The sequence below is a fragment of the Myripristis murdjan genome, chromosome 24, assembly GCF_902150065.1.
Source record: "Myripristis murdjan chromosome 24, fMyrMur1.1, whole genome shotgun sequence".
Lineage (NCBI taxonomy): Eukaryota > Metazoa > Chordata > Actinopteri > Holocentriformes > Holocentridae > Myripristis > Myripristis murdjan.
The window spans coordinates 1,581,093-1,599,987 of record NC_044003.1 but is presented as its reverse complement, the minus strand read 5'-3'; the positions used below and the strand labels follow the sequence as shown (position 1 = coordinate 1,599,987).

The following is an 18,895-nucleotide window of genomic DNA, read 5'->3' as shown; positions in this document are numbered from 1 at the left end:
AAGCCAAGGAGGACGGATTTTAGAAATTTAGTGGCCTTTCCCTGCTCATATCAGGTATCAAATACTGAAATCAGATAAACTAAAGTCCACAAACATCAACTTGTGGACTTTGAGACTGAAGTTATGAGGAAGGAACGTTAGATTAATATCAGAAGAACACAGACACACACACACACACACACACACACACACACACACACACTCAGGACTGTCGCAGGAGAGTCAGCAGCGTCTTCTCTCTCTGGGTTTCCTCTCCAGGTGAAGCTGAAAGTCTCTTGGATTTGATGTGGATGTGACTGAGCAGGTAAAGAGCCGACCAGGGATCATTAGAGATGTTTGATGAACAGGCTCCTACATTGTGTTTCAGAGCTGGAGGACTGAGAGCAGACTGGGACCACAAGGAGCTGGGAAGTCTTTCTAAACCTGATTTCTGTGTTAACAGATGTAAATATTCATTGTGTCATAATTTTCAGTATTGATGTCTGATACTTAGGATAAAATCAACTTTGTCTGAAATGTCTGAAAAGAGGAAGAGGAGGTTCCCTGCCTCTAGAACCCTTCTGTTTGGAGAACATGACAGCCAGACCAAAGCTCAGAGGTAAGACGAGGATCTCTGACTGTCCATGACTGTTCTCCATCTCAGAGCTCAGCAGGCAAATCAGCACAGCAGCATTATTCACAGGAAAAGCTCTGTGTGTGTTGAAGGCCTGAACCTGAACCTGAACCTGAACCTGGACCTGAGCCCAGCTGTGTGTCCATGAAAAGTGACCAATCTGTGGATAAACATATTAACTTCAAAGACAGTCAGCACTCTGTGGATCATGGGTAATTATTTCAAACTGATGATAAAACATGTTTTTTTCTATTTTCAGATTCACAGTCATGAGATACAGAATTGGTTGCAACCTTCAGACTCTGTTGACTGAGTTTCCTCTTTCAAAACACAATGTGTGCATGTGTGTGTGTGTGTGTGTGTGTGTGTGTGTGTGTGTCCTCCACAGAGTCCACCAGCAGAGCTCAGAGGTTCCCAGTGCTCAGTCTGCCCAGCAGCATCAAACAGACCTGGCCTCCATATTTATGGTGTGTAAATGTCCAACAACATACCAACTGAAAAACAACCATTCTGCTCAGAATCGTCTCCGTGCTGCTCTCTTTACATCTTTCAGCCTCTTTGACCAGGATTTGATTTGGTGTTTTGTGTCCAGATTTTAATGTGGTTGTCTAATTCTTTTATTTTTCTGTTGCAGCTGCTGGAGGAGAACATGGTCACCTTTGTGAAGAAGGAGCTGAAAAACCTCCAGAGGTCTCTGAGGCCAGATTACCCAGAATGCTTAGAGAGGCAGAGGGAGGATGAGGAGGTGTTGGACGGTGAGGAGGAAGAGCAGAGGTGGAGCAGCAGAGAGGCTTTTCTGCAGATCACACTGCACTTCCTGAGGAGAATGAAGCAGGAGGAGCTGGCTGAGCGTCTGCAGAGCAGTAAGAGGCTTTGAACTCCTTTAACAGGATGGAAAGGAGGAATGATGGGGAAATGGAAATGTTTACATTTCTACCCTCTGCTGTAAATACAGACATTTCTAAAACAAGTGTTGTTGTAGATTTTATGTTAAAGGGTCACCGTAAGGTGACCCTAAGTAGGCTTTCATGTCTGTGTCTAAATTAAAACATAATTTCACGAGGCAGTAAATAAGCTTTTTATTTTTAGTAAGGAACTGTTTTAATGATTAGAATAAACCTGCTTTCTATCTAACATATTCATCAGTTCTAAAATGCTAAATGTTTGTACCCTGATGTCCACCTTCAGTGGCACTCGCAAAATCTAGGAGTGAAAAACAAACGAATGAGAATTATTATTTTTGATGAACACAATGCCATTAATGCCACTGCAAACCTTTTTAAAATCAAGGAATTCTCTTTTTGTGGTCTTGTTTCATTTTCACACTCTGTTTGGCCTTGCAATTCACTTTTTCATGTCAAGATCTGCTGAATATCATAAATCATCAATTCAGTTTTTTCAGCCTCTGACACTTTTTACACATTAGCATTTTTCTCAGTGGGCGGCTTTTCCACTTCCTGCTTGCCTGGTGAAAAGTTCCTCCTGTTTTCTCGTCACATCCCGCTGAATTCTCCAGGACAGCAGCAGCAGCTCTCCGGCTGAGGCAGTGCTGTGTTGTTTTTTAACTATGAACTTTATTCTCCCCAAATCCTGATCTGGATGTGCAGCTTTTTGTTTTTGGAGACTGTTGTTTGGCTGACAGCTGAAAGGGGCCAACAAATACATTTCCAAGGAACATTTACATGTTTCACATTTAATAAAAGATCCATTTGTTGTTGTTTCTTGTTGTTTGTTCATCCAGAAACTCTCGCAGGGTGCCAACGTGAACTCAGATCTAACCTGAAGAAGAAGTTTGAGTGTGTGTTTGAGGGGATTGCTAAAGCAGGAAACCCAACACCTCTGAATGAGATCTACACAGAGCTGTACATCACAGAGGGAGAGAGTGGAGAGCTCAATGAGGAACATGAGGTCAGACAGATTGAAACAACACCCAGGAAACAAGCCAGACCAGAAAAAACAATCAAATGTGAAGACATCTTTAAACCTTTACCTGGAAGAGATCGACCAATCAGAGCAGTGATGACAAAGGGAGTGGCTGGCATTGGGAAAACAGTCTTAACACAGAAGTTCACTCTGGACTGGGCTGAACACAAAGCCAACCAGCATGTCCACTTCACATTTCCATTCACTTTCAGAGAGCTGAATCTGCTGAGAGGGAAAAAGTTGAGCTTGGTGGAACTTCTTCATCACTTCTTCACTGAGACCAAAGAAGCAGGAATCAGCAGGTTTGAGCAGTTCCAGGTTGTGTTGATCTTTGATGGTCTGGATGAGTGTCGACTTCCTCTGGACTTCAAGAACAACCAGATCCTGACTGATGTTACAGAGTCCACCTCAGTGGACGTTCTGCTGACAAACCTCATCAAGGGGAACCTGCTTCCCTCTGCTCGCCTCTGGATAACCACACGACCCGCAGCGGCCAATCAGATCCCTCCTGAGTTTGTTGGCATGGTGACAGAGGTGAGAGGCTTCACTGACCCACAGAAGGAGGAATACTTCAGGAAGAGATTCAGAGATGAGGAGCAGGCCAGCAGAATCATCTCCCACATCAAGACGTCACGAAGCCTCCACATCATGTGCCACATCCCAGTCTTCTGCTGGATCACTGCTACAGTTCTGGAGGACGTGTTGAAAACCAGACAGAGAGGAGACCTGCCCAAGACCCTGACTGAGATGTACATCCACTTCCTGGTGGTTCAGTCCAAAGTGCAGAACATCAAGTATCATGGTAGAGCTGAGACAGATCCACACTGGACTCCAGAGACCAGGGAGATGATCCTTTCTCTGGGAAAACTTGCTTTTGAGGAACTGGAGAAAGGCACCCTGATCTTCTATGAAGCAGACCTGGCAGAGTGTGGCATTGATATCAGAGCAGCCTCAGTGTACTCAGGAGTGTTCACACAGATCTTTAAAGAGGAGCGTGGGCTGTACCAGGACAAGGTTTTCTGCTTCGTCCATCTGAGCGTTCAGGAGTTTCTGGCTGCTGTTCATGTCTTTGTGACATTCATCAACTCTGGAGTCAATCTGCTGTCAGAAGGACAATCAACCTCCCAACTAAAACTCCTCTACCAGAGTGCTGTGGACAAGGCCTTACAGAGTCCAAATGGACACCTGGACTTGTTCCTGCGCTTCCTCCTGGGTCTTTCACTGCCGACCAATCAGATTCTCCTACAAGGCCTGCTGACACAGACAGGAAGTAGCTCACAGACCAATCAGGAAACAGTCCTTTTCATCAAGGAGAAGATCAGGGACAATCCCTCTCCAGAGAGAAGCATCAACCTGTTCCACTGTCTGAATGAACTGAATGACCATTCTCTAGTGGAGGAGATCCAACAGTACCTGAGTTCGGGACATCTCTCCACAGTCAAACTGTCCCCTGCTCAGTGGTCAGCTCTGGTCTTCATCTTACTGTCATCAGAAGAAGATCTGGAGGTGTTTGACCTGAAGAAATACTCTGCTTCAGAGGAGGCTCTTCTGGGGCTGCTGCCACTGGTCAAAGCCTCCAAGAAATCTGTGTAGGTTCATAGATAACTGGACATATTTAGCACATGACATATTGTTATATCCCCAAGTGTGATATTATTGTTTCCATCTTTACTTCCTCCTCAGGCTGAGTGTGTGTAATCTGTCAGAGAGAAGCTGTGCAGCTCTGGCCTCAGTTCTCAGCTCCCAGTCCTCTAGTCTGAGAGAGCTGGACCTGAGTAACAACCAGCTGCAGGATTCAGGAGTGAAGCTGCTCTCTGCTGGACTGGAGAGTCCACACTGCAGACTGGAGGCTCTCAGGTAATGTCCATTTACTGTGACTGATTTGTCATATTTCACACTAAGGTCCATTCACTCAAAGCAGTTTCTGTCAGCTCATTGATCCTGAATCTGCAAAGTGTAACCATGTAAGATCCATATCAGGATCATCTGTTCAGTGTTTTTGTCTTCATCCCTTCTTGCCCTGCTGTGAAACAGAGGCCTGTACGTCACCGTGTCGGTCGCTCAGCAGTTAGGTCCAGAGCAGCAAATCTCCAAAGCTTTAAGGTGGATCACCATGAAACTTGGTGACAACATTCATGTTGCCTGTAGCATTAAATGTCCCGGTCCAGGTGACCCTATGACTTTTCCTTTAGTGTCACCAGCAGGAAAATCCTCCCGAAGGCCTCTGTGCTAATTCTCCAAAACAAAATGAAGTGCTAAATCAGATTGGCTGTTTTCAGAGCTTAAATCTCAGCAGCCAGTGCTATTGATCAACAGCACTTGAACCCCCACTGCTAAGTTATGAATATTTGGACCACGAAAGAACATATTACATATTGTATGTTTAAATTGCGCTTTACATGCAGCTTCATGTCACTGATCAGATTCCTAACCTGTGTAGGTTTTTGTGAAAACACAAAGCAGATGATGTGGTGGACTGATTGTGTTTGTGATGGTGTGCAGGCTGTCAGGCTGTCTGCTCACACAGGAAGGCTGTGCTTCTCTGGCCTCAGCTCTGAGCTCCAACCCCTCCCATCTGAGAGAGCTGGACCTGAGCTACAATCATCCAGGAGACTCAGGAGTGAAGCTGTTCTCTGCTGGACTGGAGGATCCAACCTGGAGACTGGAGGCTCTCAGGTATGGAGAGACACACACAATGTCTTACAGAGGGCTGAGGAATATTGTTTCATGTTTAATGGTGGATATGAGTGACGTGGTCTGCTAAATCCTTCATAGGGAAGGTTATTTACTGCCCATGTTTCCATCCTCAAAGAGAATCTGCTGCTCTGACTCTGTTTCTTCCTCCAGGGTGGACCATGGTGGAGAGCAGTGGTTGAAACCAGGTCTGAGGAAATGTAAGTGTGGATTTAGTTTGACTCCTGAACACAAAGCAGCAAACATTCAGCTGTTTAGATGCTGCAGCTGCAGTTTTTGCTGCTTGTTCTCAGCTGCTTTTACCTGTTGAACCAAACAAAATCACATTTGATGCTCCACCACAAAGACAATCTTTATTCCTTTAATATTTACACATTTTACAAACTAATTAGTGGGCAAGCTGGCAGCTTGCACACTCACGTTCTTCCTACTATTTCTTTCTTTCATTTTTTCTTTCTTTCTTTATTTTTCCGTGCATTTTTCGGCCCGTTACTCTTCCCGCAGCTTTCGGTTTAGGCCCACACAATGAATTTGAAAAATGTGCGGCCCAATTGGGAGATGTTTGATATTTGGTATTTGATGTTTGATGTTTCATATTTGGTGCGTGGATGCACCAAATATGAAGAACGTGCGTCTTGTGGAAAAACAGCAACGTGTGCATTTTCAAGCCGCTCCGACTTTGCGTTTCTCCACAATTCCAGTTTGAAGCCGAAATCCGGATGCAATACACACTAATGGCAGAATGTTGGGAGTGCTAGAGTGAGTGACATCACGGCTAGAGTGCAGCAGCCCTGAAAAATCCTCTAATCTTAGGTGCGTCTAATCTTTTGCTTGCTCTCCTGGCCACAATTTTCACTCCACATGCATAAATTCGGGTAAAGTAGTAGGGAAACTAGTTCTGCTTTGAAAAATGTAAATACAAAAGCAAAGTAGCTTAAACTTTTTAAACGCTGACACTTAACGAGGCAGGAGTGCCAGCTCTCTCCCCCATAGACTCCCATTATATCTGGAACCCAAAATCTGGGGAGAGAGGGAGAAACACTCACTTTTTTAACTCGCTCTAGGGCAGGCATTTTGGGGAGTTGAAAAATAATTTTGACACAGGTTGAAAGCCCAACGCCTTACCTTTCTCATGATACAATTTATTTTCTGCTCAGAAACCACGCACCACGGTTACTCTTCCAGCTTGCCCATGCAGTTTCGCCTGAAACTGCACTTTTCTAGTTTTTACATATTTCTCCAGTGTCAAAACAGTGAACACACTCACCTAAACACTTAATTATTTTATTAAACCATCTGTGCATTTCAATTTTTTTTAGCCAATAAAACCACAGATATAATTTTAAAAACTCTAAACAGAAAAGTGAAGCTGAGTTCGTGGAAGGAGAAAGGGTCATGGCCGTTCACAACTCCACAAACTAAGTCCAGTTGATCTGATTAAATTTCCTTGAGATGCCTATGACCTGGACAAATGACAATATGCATAGATATATTTAGTTTGTGTATAAATGGCTCTTGCAGGTGTAAAGTGAATTTCCACAGCAGTTTGTGACGTCCATTCATTCAGATCCTGCTGTTAATGAAGAGGACAGCTGACACCATGTGTCATCATCAAAGTGTTAAATCAATAATCAAACTGTTGATTAATCAGCAGATAATAACCACAGCAGGTCTGTTGTGTTTTGTTCTCTCCATCAGATTCCTGTGAACTCAAACTGGACACAAACACAGCTCACAGAAACATCGTCCTGTCTGAGGACAACAGGAAGGCGACAGGAGTGAGAGAGAAGCAGCCATATCCTGATCACCCAGAGAGGTTTGACCACTGGTGACAGATCCTATGTAGTGATGGTCTGACTGGTCGCTGCTACTGGGAGGTCGAGTGGGAAGGAAGGGTTTATGTAGGAGTGACTTACAGAGGAATCAACAGGAGAGGAAACAGTGATGATTCTGCGCTTGGTAGGAATGACAAGTCTTGGATTCTGATCTGCTCTGATGGTGGTTTCACTGCCAGACACAATAACAGACATACCAACATCCCTGCCCCCTCCTCCTCTAACAGAGTGGCAGTGTATCTGGACTGGCCTGCTGGCTCTCTGTCCTTCTACAGCGTCTCCTCTGACACACTGATCCACCTCCACACCTTCAACAGCACCTTCACTGAGCCTCTGTACCCGGGGTTTGACCTCTGGGAACATGACTCCTCAGTGTCTCTGTGTGAATTTGAGGGGTGAGAGTCGCCTCGTGTGGAATAACACACAGACACACACACACACGCACACACACACACAACACTGTGAAAACATCATGTTTTCATCCCCACATGCAGGGAAATCCTTCTTTATATACAAGCCTATCTGCTGTTTTTTACTTGATGCTTATATTTGATGACTCTACAGGTTCTGTTCCATGAGGGTTTATGTCATGTGACATTTATCTGATTATGTATTCTTGTTTCTTGTTTCTTCTGTAATAAAGTTCTAGCTTCAAGTTTGAGGCGGTGTGTTGGATTTTCTTTATGATTTCTACGTGCCTTCTCTCTGACACACTGCAAAGCTGGTTTACAAGTGCAAAGAAGTATTTTCTGACTCTGTCCAGGTGAATGAAATCCTTTTCTAATGTCTTTGGAGCGACCCACCTGAAGATCTATGACCAGCACAATAGATCACTTATTAAATCACTGCCTACAGGTTAATTATAGAAAATAATTTAGTGTCTGTCATCCACTTTTGTTTTTACACATTTTATTGTAATTGTTTCTTATGAAGTCAACAAAAATGATCATGTAAAATGCAGAGCAGTCAATCAGTTTGATTTCACGTGCTGAATCACCGTGCAGTATGGTCCCAATACACTTTACAACTGAAAAGAAAACATTGGACAAAACATGCAGCAAGCAAATAAAAGAATAATTAAAAGAAACCCACAGCAGAGTTAGAGGGATGTTAAAGAGGCGTTGGACCCGACTAAGTTCTTGGGTATACGCTGCACTGAAGTGAATAAAGGCAGATTTTCAGTCTTGATGTGGAGATTTGAACTGAACCTTCATGTTTGGACATTAAATCGACAGTTAAGAGGGAGGGCCTGGCCGCCGATGTGTTCCCGAGGCGGGCCAAAGACAGAGAGTTAATGAACAGTGATGCTTTGCTGCTGTTGACTCTGTGTTGCTGCTGAGTCACTGCTCCAGTTGCAGGTACTCTATTTAGGGAACACTCAGTGATGTGTAAGACCTTTAATTGTGTAAGACTTTAATCCATAACCAGGAGTGAATCCTTCAAACCATCCTGTGGTTGATGTGCATGTATTTGGTTCACTGTTTCTTCCCCCACAAAAACCCTCGTTGGTAAAGTCTGGCATTAGTCATTTCCCCGAGGCTACACCAGTCCCTGTTCATGCACAGCCACTGGCCACACCATAATGTTTTCCAGCCCATGTCCGCTCCCTGTCTGGCAGCATTAGGGGTGTATTTACCTCAGGGCCAGAGGCGGGCCCAGGACGCCAGGGGCCCGGCCGTCACAGACGTCACAGTTATTTTATTTAGATTTTAAACGCACTTTACGGGCCCCGCCTCATGGCATGTCGAACAGCAGGCAGCGGGCGGTCCCATTAATTAAAGCAAAATGATGATGACGATTCATCACCTGTAAGCCTGTACATGTGCTACCCAAATCACAAAGGGATTAAGCCAACTTTATGCTCTGTTGTGCCACAGTCCCGCAGAGAAATTAATCGACCTATACAGTCACAGCGCGCCACGATGCATTATAATAATAAAGTAATAATGCCTTCTTGTCTGGGAGAGGAACTGAACCCCTGGTCTCCTGTATTGCAGGCGGGGACACTATACGCTCTGCCATTGGGGCTTGTGTACTTTGACGGGAGTTGGGCGGATTCTCTATTCATGTTGATAACTTACGAAAAACAGCAAAGTCCGATTGGTTTGAAGAGCTAGCGCGGCTGCAGGACCAAACCATTTCATGCAGATATACACTATATTACCAAAAGTATTCGCTCACCCATTCAAATGATCAGAATCAGGTGTCCTAATCACTTGGCCTGGCCACAGGTGTATAAAATCAAGCACTCAGGCATGCAGACTGTGAAACAAGACATTTGTGAAAGAATGGGCCGCTCTCAGGAGCTCAGTGAATTCCAGCGTGGAACTGTCATAGGATGCCACCTGTGCAACAAATCCAGTCGTGAAATTTCCTCGCTCCTAAATATTCCACAGTCAACTGTCAGCTCTATTATAACAAAATGGAAGCGTTTGGGAACAACAGCAACTCAGCCACGAAGTGGTAGGCCACGTAAAGTGACGGAGAGGGGTCAGCGGATGCTGAAGCGCATAGTGCAAAGAGGTCGCCGACTTTCTGCACAGTCAATTGCTACAGAGCTACAAACTTCATGTGACCTTCAGATTAGCCCAAGTACAGTACGCAGAGAGCTTCATGGAATGGGTTTCCATGGCCGAGCAGCTGCAGCCAAGCCACACATCACCAAGTGCAATGCAAAGCGTCGGATGCAATGGTGTAAAGCACGCCGCCACTGGCCTCTAGAGCAGTGGAGACGCGTTCTCTGGAGTGATGAATCACGCTTTTCCATCTGGCAATCTGATGGACGAGTCTGGGTTTGGAGGTTGCCAGGAGAACGGTACATTTCAGACTGCATTGTGCCGACTGTGAAATTTGGTGGAGGAGGAATTATGGTGTGGGGTTGTTTTTCAGGAGCTGGGCTTGGCCCCTTAGTTCCAGTGAAAGGAACTTTGAATGCTTCAGGATACCAAAACATTTTGGACAATTCCATGCTCCCAACCTTGTGGGAACAGTTTGGAGCGGGCCCCTTCCTCTTCCAACATGACTGTGCACCAGTGCACAAAGCAAGGTCCATAAAGACATGGATGACAGAGTCTGGTGTGGATGAACTTGACTGGCCTGCACAGAGTCCTGACCTGAACCCGATAGAACACCTTTGGGATGAATTAGAGCGGAGACTGAGAGCCAGGCCTTCTCGACCAACATCAGTGTGTGACCTCACCAATGCGCTTTTGGAAGAATGGTCAAAAATTCCTATAAACACTCTCCTCAACCTTGTGGACAGTCTTCCCAGAAGAGTTGAAGCTGTAATAGCTGCAAAAGGTGGACCGACATCATATTGAACTCTATGGGTTAGGAATGGGATGGCACTTCAGTTCATAGTATGAGTAAAGGCAGGTGAGCGAATACTTTTGGTAATATAGTGTAATAACGACAGCAGGTCTGTTGTGTCTTGTTCTCTCCATCAGATTCCTGTGAACTCAAACTGGACACAAACACAACAAACAGAGACCTCGTCCTGTCTGAGGACAACAGGAAGGCGACAGCAGGAAGAGAGGAGCAGCCATATCCTGATCACCCAGAGAGGTTTGACTTCTGGAAACAGATCCTGTGTAGAGATGGTCTGACTGGTCGCTGCTACTGGGAGGTTGAGAGGGAAGGAGGGGTTTCTCTGGCAGTGACTTACCGAGGAATCAGCAGGAAAGGAAACAGTGGTGACTGTGGACTTGGCAGGAATGACAAGTCCTGGACTCTGACCTGCACTGGTGGTGGTTTCTCTGCCAGACACAGTAACAGAGGAACAGCCATCCCTGACCCCCCTCCTCCTCTAACAGAGTGGCAGTGTATCTGGACTGGCCTGCTGGCTCTCTGTCCTTCTACAGCGTCTCCTCTGACACACTGATCCACCTCCACACCTTCAACAGCACCTTCACTGAGCCTCTGTACCTGGGGTTCAGGGTTTGGTCGAATGACTCTTCAGTGTCTCTGTGTGACATTTGAGGAGTGAGAGTCGCCTCCTGTGTGGAGAAACACTCACACACACACACACACACACACACACACACACAAAACCTGGTGTTTTCATGTCCACATGCAGGGAAATCCTGTCCTGTTGGCAGCAGCGTAGTAGTAGTAGTAGCATGTTATTTCAGTCACACAATGCTATTTACATAAACAATATACAGTATACATAGAAAACAATATAAAAAACAATATAAACCACATTATGAACAGACAACAATCCCTGTATTTGGTGGCGACTGAAAAAGGTATAGATTTATCTTCTACCTGTTTATAGGTATTTTTCATTGGCGCAAGGCCAGCCATGCTGTCATGCTCATTTGAGCACATTCTAAACGTCTGATTGACCAGTCAGATTGCTCGGTCGGATCTACGTGTTGTATAATTTTAAAAAATCTCAAGTACCCCCTGGAGTTCCTCCAAGTAGGCTACCCCCAGGGGTACGCTTACCCCCATTTGAGAAACACTGGTCTACAGTATTAAACGCCTTCTGTAAGTCAATAAAAATTCCAGTAGAACATTCATCATTTTCAACTTCCCTGGTTATTTTTTCTATCATTTCCATCACAGCATGGGGGGGCGGGGGGGCTGCATGAACAACAGACTGACTTAACTGGCTAACTGACTGAATGTACAATTAGGGCCCTATAAAATCCGTTTTATTTTTTCCCAGATTCCGTTTTTTTTTTTTTTTTTCGTTTTAATTTTTGGAAATTCCGTTTTTTCCCTTTTAATTTTTAGGAATTCCGTTTTTAACCTTTTACTTTTATTTTATTACCAAAAAAGAGTGTGTTTTTAATGTTAATGACTGAAATGCACACAAATGAAATAGAAATTACTTTAAATTAATTGAGGTTACAAATAAACAACACTTTATTTATTTATTTATCTAACAATTACGTTGTTATATCAATAAAAGTTGAAAATGATATGTTATTAATAATTGAACAAAAATGGCAAGAGGATGCATCAGTAATTATTTCACCTGAGGAGTAGATGTTTACCAGTAAGCTTGATTCCAATAATTTAACAATATGTCTAATTATTATTTGTTTAAAAAAAATACTTTTTGTTTTGTTTTGTAAATTACTTATCAAACAGACCTAATAATTCAGCTACCAATGAAAGAGCAGTAGTATGCATGTGATAACATAGATTGAAAAATAAGCCGAAGTGATACCTCTTCTCTGAATAGACAAGCTAAGCCAGTGTGCTGCTGTTAGCCAGTGAAAATAGAGCGGAGTGGCACCTCTTCGCTTTGCTACAAAATCTATGTCAGTGCGCTGCTGTAGCCTGGAAAGTTTCTTTACCTTTTGGACTCGTACGGTGCCGGTGCAGTTGTTGTAATGTTTTTTCTTGGTGGTGCAGGTGAAACGACTGGAGGGGTTGTGCCACCCAGATTTCCTCCAATTTGAGGCCTGTCAAGCCAGGCCTCGCTAAATTAAGTGAGCTATCGTCTTATTATCGTTGTAGTCATAATATAATAATGAATTGTTTTGGGAGCTTTTCATTTAGCATTTGAGGTAGCTTTACGGACTTATGAAAATTAAGACCTGTTTAAAATTATTTAAGCCGTAAATTCATTGAATTTAAGTCTTTTTAAGGCCTTAAAATTTGATTTTCTAATTTAAGACTTTTTTAGACTTTTTAAGACCCCACAGACACCCTGTACCCTGCCTGAAACCATACTGAGGGCTATTCCATGAAAGCAGCTAAAGAAAGCTGCACTGACGCGATTCAGCCGCGTCAGGGCAGCGCTAATTCTAGCCACGTTTGAACAAGCCTCAAGTGTGTGCGTTCACGGGGCACATAAGCAGCCCAGAGCAGTCGATTGTCGAAATGAAGATACAACGTCTCAAAAGCAGGAGAAAAGGAGAGCCTCGACATTTTCAGCGGCGGAGCAGACACTGCTGATGGGACTATATGAGGAATATAGAGAAATCACCACAAACAGGGCCGGATTTTGGCATAGGCAGTATAGGCAATTGCCTACGGCGCCATCTGCTGGAGGGGCGCCGCTAACGGCCAGAGGGGCGCTGGAAGCAGGATTGTTGACCGCCGCAACACCGTCGGGATATGGAAATCAAAAAACTGGAGAAGGAAGTAAGTATAAATTTAAACACAACAGAAAGCCATGGTTTGGACTGTATTTAATGCTTTCATTCTTTGTCTTCACAGCTTGAACAAAATGATGATGATTGAGTTTGTTTTGTTGTTTTTTTTAATGGTTAATAGGCTAAATGATTTCAAAACTTAGGAATTTATATTATATATGAAATTATAGGTAGGCTGCATGTAAAAATCCAAATATAAAGGGATCATTCAAAATGTGGGATGACCATGAATCCAATTGGGATTAACTGAAATATGTGTTCTTGTAAACGTCCCTCACCTGTGTCAACTAACCTATTGGCTTCGGGCAGAATAGAGGCGGGTCATCGTAAATTGCGGGTGGGAAATAAAATAAGACGTCTTTTTTATTTAACCTCATGTTCTTTTCAACCCTTTTATGTTCAGCGCTTGTTGTTGCATATGATGTATGACTTGTGCTATATGAATAAAATTTGATTGAGTAATTGATTGTTTATTCGGTTGATTTCGGAGACTGACAGTGATAACACGATTTTCATTACGTTTATTTTTATTAAGTAAACACGTACATTCATGCTTGGTCACGTGGGAAATCCCCACCTCCAACGCGATCCAGCTGCAGACCTCCAGCGTCAGGCGTCTTCCGGTGCAGGCTCCCGTCTCAGGCCAACCTCCAGCGTGAGACTGGTTGGGACCGGAAGTGAGCACAATAAACTTCAAAATAAAAACAAGTTGTCAATTTTGTAAGAGAAAACTTCGTAGCAGATTTATATTTAATTAGTAAACTTTGAGACATGAAAGACATCAGTTTCTTAAATATATAGCACTTTTGATGTTGTCTACCTTTTATTTGTGGCATTTACCACACCACACCAGTAACATCAAATATTAGTCCTCCAATGGGGTAAACTCCAGGTGCACACAAGAAATTTCAAATAAACCTTTAACCTGCTGCATCAATTTATAAACTTTTATCCTAAGAAAAACCTAACCTTTAATCTAAGAAAGACATGTATTCAGATGCCATAGGATAAAGGCATAACAGATACCACATACTGTCAACCTGGAGTCCCTCTGAGGAGTAGTTACATGAAAACATTAATCTATGCACATTTGTTCAGAGACTTAACAGCTCATGTATAACATTTATTTAAGGTACGTGCCTTATTTTTCAAATTTCTATTGTATGTCTTCAATGATACACCTGAAGATCTTAAGAGTATTGGCGCCAATCAGATTTTCAACTATGCTTAAATATAAAATTGTCAGCATTTAGGGAGAGGAAAAGATAAAATTGCAGTCATTTTCTTGAAATGCACTAAGTCACCTGTGACCTTCATGGTATAATTTAAGTAAATAAATTAATATCTCATAACTACATATTTTTATATAAAAAAATGAAAATATAATAAAATTAAAGCAATAAGGAAAACAGGATGAAAGGACACCAAATCACTCACTTCTATTCAGCCTTTTATTAAACATTGTTAGCCTTAAATGCAATATCACAACCAATCCTTATTAGCCTACTCCTTCATTTCACATTCAGTGTAGGCCATGTTGTCAGCAATCTCCTCACAGAAGACCCATATCTTCAGTTTTTTCGAATTTAAATTTGAAATGGTCAAGGATTGCTTCTGTCTCCTGGTCATCGAGATGGCAACGTTCTTTTTCATCCCAAAGCCTTCACTGCCTCACAACCTCTTCCAGTTCTTCCTCTCCCACAGTGAGGACACAGGGAAACCTTGGCCAGGGAAACCTTTTTGCAGTGATGACGTACCCTGGCCCCCACTTCGTCCTATGAGAAAGACAGAGGAAAAAAGTGTTAAATAAAAACTTGGGGGGTGATTAATGATTTTTGTGTTAATTTTAAGAGCAGTTTAACAGACCGGTTGAATTTGACCGGGAGCACTAAAGTAAGGGGCAAGAGGTGAACACGACAGAGGGTTGAACAGCTGTGGACTAATTGTGATGTTAGATACTGCATGTGACGTTAACTCTGGAGAGCGAAAAGTGTTGTCTCAGTAACACCGCGGCACAAACACACCTCGTAAAACATAGGCCATTACCTCCCCAGAAAGCAAAAATCCATTGAATCAACATTGAGATATGGTCATGGCTTAAGATTGAATCAACGCTGATGTCAGATGTTGAAAATAACATTGAAAGTACTCGTTATGATCAACATTGAAATAATGTTGAATTTTCAATCAGTCTCAACATTAATTCAATATTTATTCAACTACATTATGTTCAACATTGAAATAATGTAGAATTGTCAATCAATCCGAACATTGAATCAATATTGATTCATCTATAAATGCATTGAAATTACATTGATTCTACATTGCAACAATGTTATTATTAAAGGACCATTACATCACTTTTCAACCTTCATCTGTAGGTTTTAAATATGCCTCATTCAAGCCCAAAATAATCACTTTACTCTTTTGGGTGTTATATACACTATATTGCCAAAAGTATTCGCTCATCTATCCAAATCATTGAATTCAGGTGTTCCAATCACTTCCATGACCACAGGTGTATAAAATCAAGCACCTAGGCATGCAGACTACTTCTACAAACATTTGTGAAAGAATGGGTCGCTCTCAGGAGCTCAGTGAATTCCAGCATGGTGCTGTAATAGTAATGTAATAGGATGCCACCTGTGCAGTAAGTCCAGTTGTGAAACTTCCTCGCTACTAAATATTCCACAATCAACTGTTAGTGGTACTATAACAAAGTAGAAGCGATTGGGAACGACAGCAACTCAGCCACGGAGTGGTAGGCCACATAAAATCACAGAGCGGGGTCAGCGGATGCTGAGACGCATAGTGCGCAGAGGACGCCAACTTTCTGCAGAGTCAATAGCTTGAGACCTTTAAACTTCATGTGATCTTCAGATTAGCCCAAGTACAGTACGCAGAGAGCTTCATGGAATGGGTTTCCATGGCCGAGCAGCTGCAGCCAAGCCACACATCACCAAGTGCAATGCAAAGCGTCGGATGCAGCGGTGTAAAGCACACCGCTACTGGACTCTAGAGCAGTGGAGACGCGTTCTCTGCAGTGACGAGTCACGCTTCTCCGTCTGGCAATCTGATGGACGAGTCTGGGTTTGGTGGTTGCCAGGAGAACGGTACTTGTCTGACTGCATTGTGCCAAGTGTAAAGTTTGGTGGAGGGGGGATTATGGTGTGGGGTTGTTTTTCGGACGTTGGGCTCGGCCCCTTAGTTCCAGTGAAAGGAACTCTTAATGCTTCAGCATACAAAGACATTTTGGACAATTTCATGCTCCCAACTTTGTGGGAACAGTTTGGAGATGGCCCTTCCTGTTCCAACACGACTGCGCACCAGTGCACAAAGCAAGGTCCATAAAGACATGGATAAGCGAGTTTGGTGTGGATGAACTTGACAGGCCTGCACAGAGTCCTGACCTCAACCCGAGAGAACACCTTTGGGATGAATTAGAGCGGAGACTGCGAGCCAGGCCTTCTTGTCCAACATCAGTGTTTGACCTCACAAATGCACTTCTGGAAGAATGGTCAAAAATTCCCATAAACACACTCCTAAACCTTGTGGAAAGCCTTCCTAGAAGAGTTGAAGCTGTTATAGCTGCAAAGGATGGGCCCACATCATATTAAATCCTATGGTTTAAGAATGGGATGTCACTCATGTTCATATGTGTGTGAAGGCAGCCGAGCGAATACTTTTGGCAATATAGTGTAGTTCTGCAGGGGTTGCTCAAAACTTGTGTACCAGTGACATCACTACGGTTCAAACGTATGGCAGTTATTAGAATGTGTGAGCTTGATTTCACTGGTCGACAAGTTTGGAGCAACCCCTACAGAACTAACAACAACCAAAAAAATAAAGTGATTGCTTTTGGCTTGAATGAGGCATATTAAAAACATACAGATGAAGGTTGAAATGTGCTGAAATGGGCCTTTAAGTATGATTTACTGCAGTGGTTCTCAACCTTTTTATACCAGGACCCCATTTTACAAGGACATTTTTTGGGGGGCCCCACACTTGCAACTGGCACCTCTCTGCGACCACATTTGGTTTGCTGAACATCAGGTTGAGAACCGCTGCTTTACTGCATTCTCGATGAATGAAAAGAAGAGACCATTCTTTTTATTACTATTTATTTAGTACTTTAATTTGAAAGTCATTTTGCTGCCTCACCAAACAGCTACAAATACTGGGCTCTCTGCAATTTCTCAACAAGAAATGTTTAGAAATGTTCCAAATTTACCAAACAAAAAAACAGTTCTAAAGCAATAGTCCAGTGCCTAAATGAAAACTGACATGGGCTGAACAAGCCAAATATCTTTCAAGGTAACAGTTTTTATAGTCCCTCTTTTTGTTACTATACTTCCACTGCAGCTCAACAGGTAATCCTTAGGAACTATATGACCCAGTTCAACATGAACAAAACAGACTGGAAAACAACTAATTCTTTTCTTTCCTTGGTACTCCACCACTCCTCTCTGGTGGATAATGTAGCCACTTCTTCACAGTCTCGCTGTATGGGAATTCCAGCAACTTGTGGTCAAATTGGCGAACAGCCGCTAAAAAAAAAAAGAGACTTGTTATAAAGGTGTGTGTGTCTATCTATCTATCTAGAGAGAGAGAGCGAGAGAGAGAGGCAGTGTAGTTTTTACTGTACTAGATTTTCACTCGGCCTTAAGAATGGATGCATCTCCCTCACCATGGAATGACTCTTATCTATGTAGATTATGTTTCATTTCATGGTGAGGAAAACGCATCCAATCTTGTTTAATTGTGATAATCAAATTTAAAATACACATAAATTAACTTCAATAGTTTTTTGAGATGCAGGCTCATCAAACATGCAGTCCTGCATTAGCGTGTCTTCGAAGGCCCTCTTCTGTCCCTTTCCCGCCCAGCTGAAGATGCTGGCTAGACTGTTTGTCACGGTAGAGGATAGCATTCGCTGGATCATCATGTCCGAGTTGGACCCTCCGACTAATGCCAGGCAGGTAATCTGAATAGATAATGGAGAAAGTGGTTAGTGTGCTAAAGTGTAAAGTGTACCATGTCAAATGGACAAGGTATCAGCTCATTAACCCTAACCCTAACCCTAACCCATAATTACAAATTTAATGAAGTTTAAGACTTTTTTATTACATCTAAATAAATGAAATGAATGAGTTAGAGGCTACTCACATTACAAAGTTTGTACCGCGCCTAAGCGTTCATGCTCGAGCACATGCACGGTCACGTACGCAGCGCGAACGTGGATACGGTGTAAATCATGCAACTTTCCTCTTGCCTCCGCAAAATCGTTTAATGCATGCAGTGCGATTACTGGCAAATCGCCTCATTGCGCAATCAATAATCAACCATGTTGTCTGTGTTGTCAGCTGTGCTGCTGCAACCGGTATAAACAAAAGTCGGTTTATAATGAAAGTAGCCTACGGCAGTCTGTGTGCACGGCACACCTGTCAGATTCAGCAGACCTGATGCCGGCCGGCACCGGCTGGCACCGCACGGTGCGCGGCCACCCGGTGCACGGCCACACAGTGCACGGCCGCACAGTGCACGGCCACCTGGTGCGCGGCCACCCGGTGCACGGCCACCCGGTCAGGTCAGGTCTGCCGGATCTGACAGGCGCTGCTCCGGCTGTCAGCTGGATCTTTCTGAAGAAGGAAGTTACCTCCGAAACTTAAGGTAAATAAACATCCCATGTCTGATTACAAGGTAGCCTACAAAAACGT

The 18,895-nt window shown here is 43.3% G+C and overlaps 1 protein-coding gene across 1 annotated transcript in view; it reads left to right on the top strand.

The window, feature by feature from the left end:
- Positions 1–1,406: 1,406 nt before the first annotated feature.
- LOC115356561 (NLR family CARD domain-containing protein 3-like) overlaps positions 1,407–18,895 on the top strand; it is a gene marked incomplete at its 5' end in the record, with an annotated part of 85,733 nt that continues 68,244 nt past the window's right edge. The window contains 4 exons of the mRNA XM_030047777.1: positions 1,407–1,476; positions 2,355–4,125; positions 4,220–4,393; positions 5,039–5,212. Of these exons, the coding sequence (XP_029903637.1) occupies positions 1,407–1,476; positions 2,355–4,125; positions 4,220–4,393; positions 5,039–5,212 (2,189 nt within the window). The remainder of the gene's footprint in view (positions 1,477–2,354; positions 4,126–4,219; positions 4,394–5,038; positions 5,213–18,895) is intronic.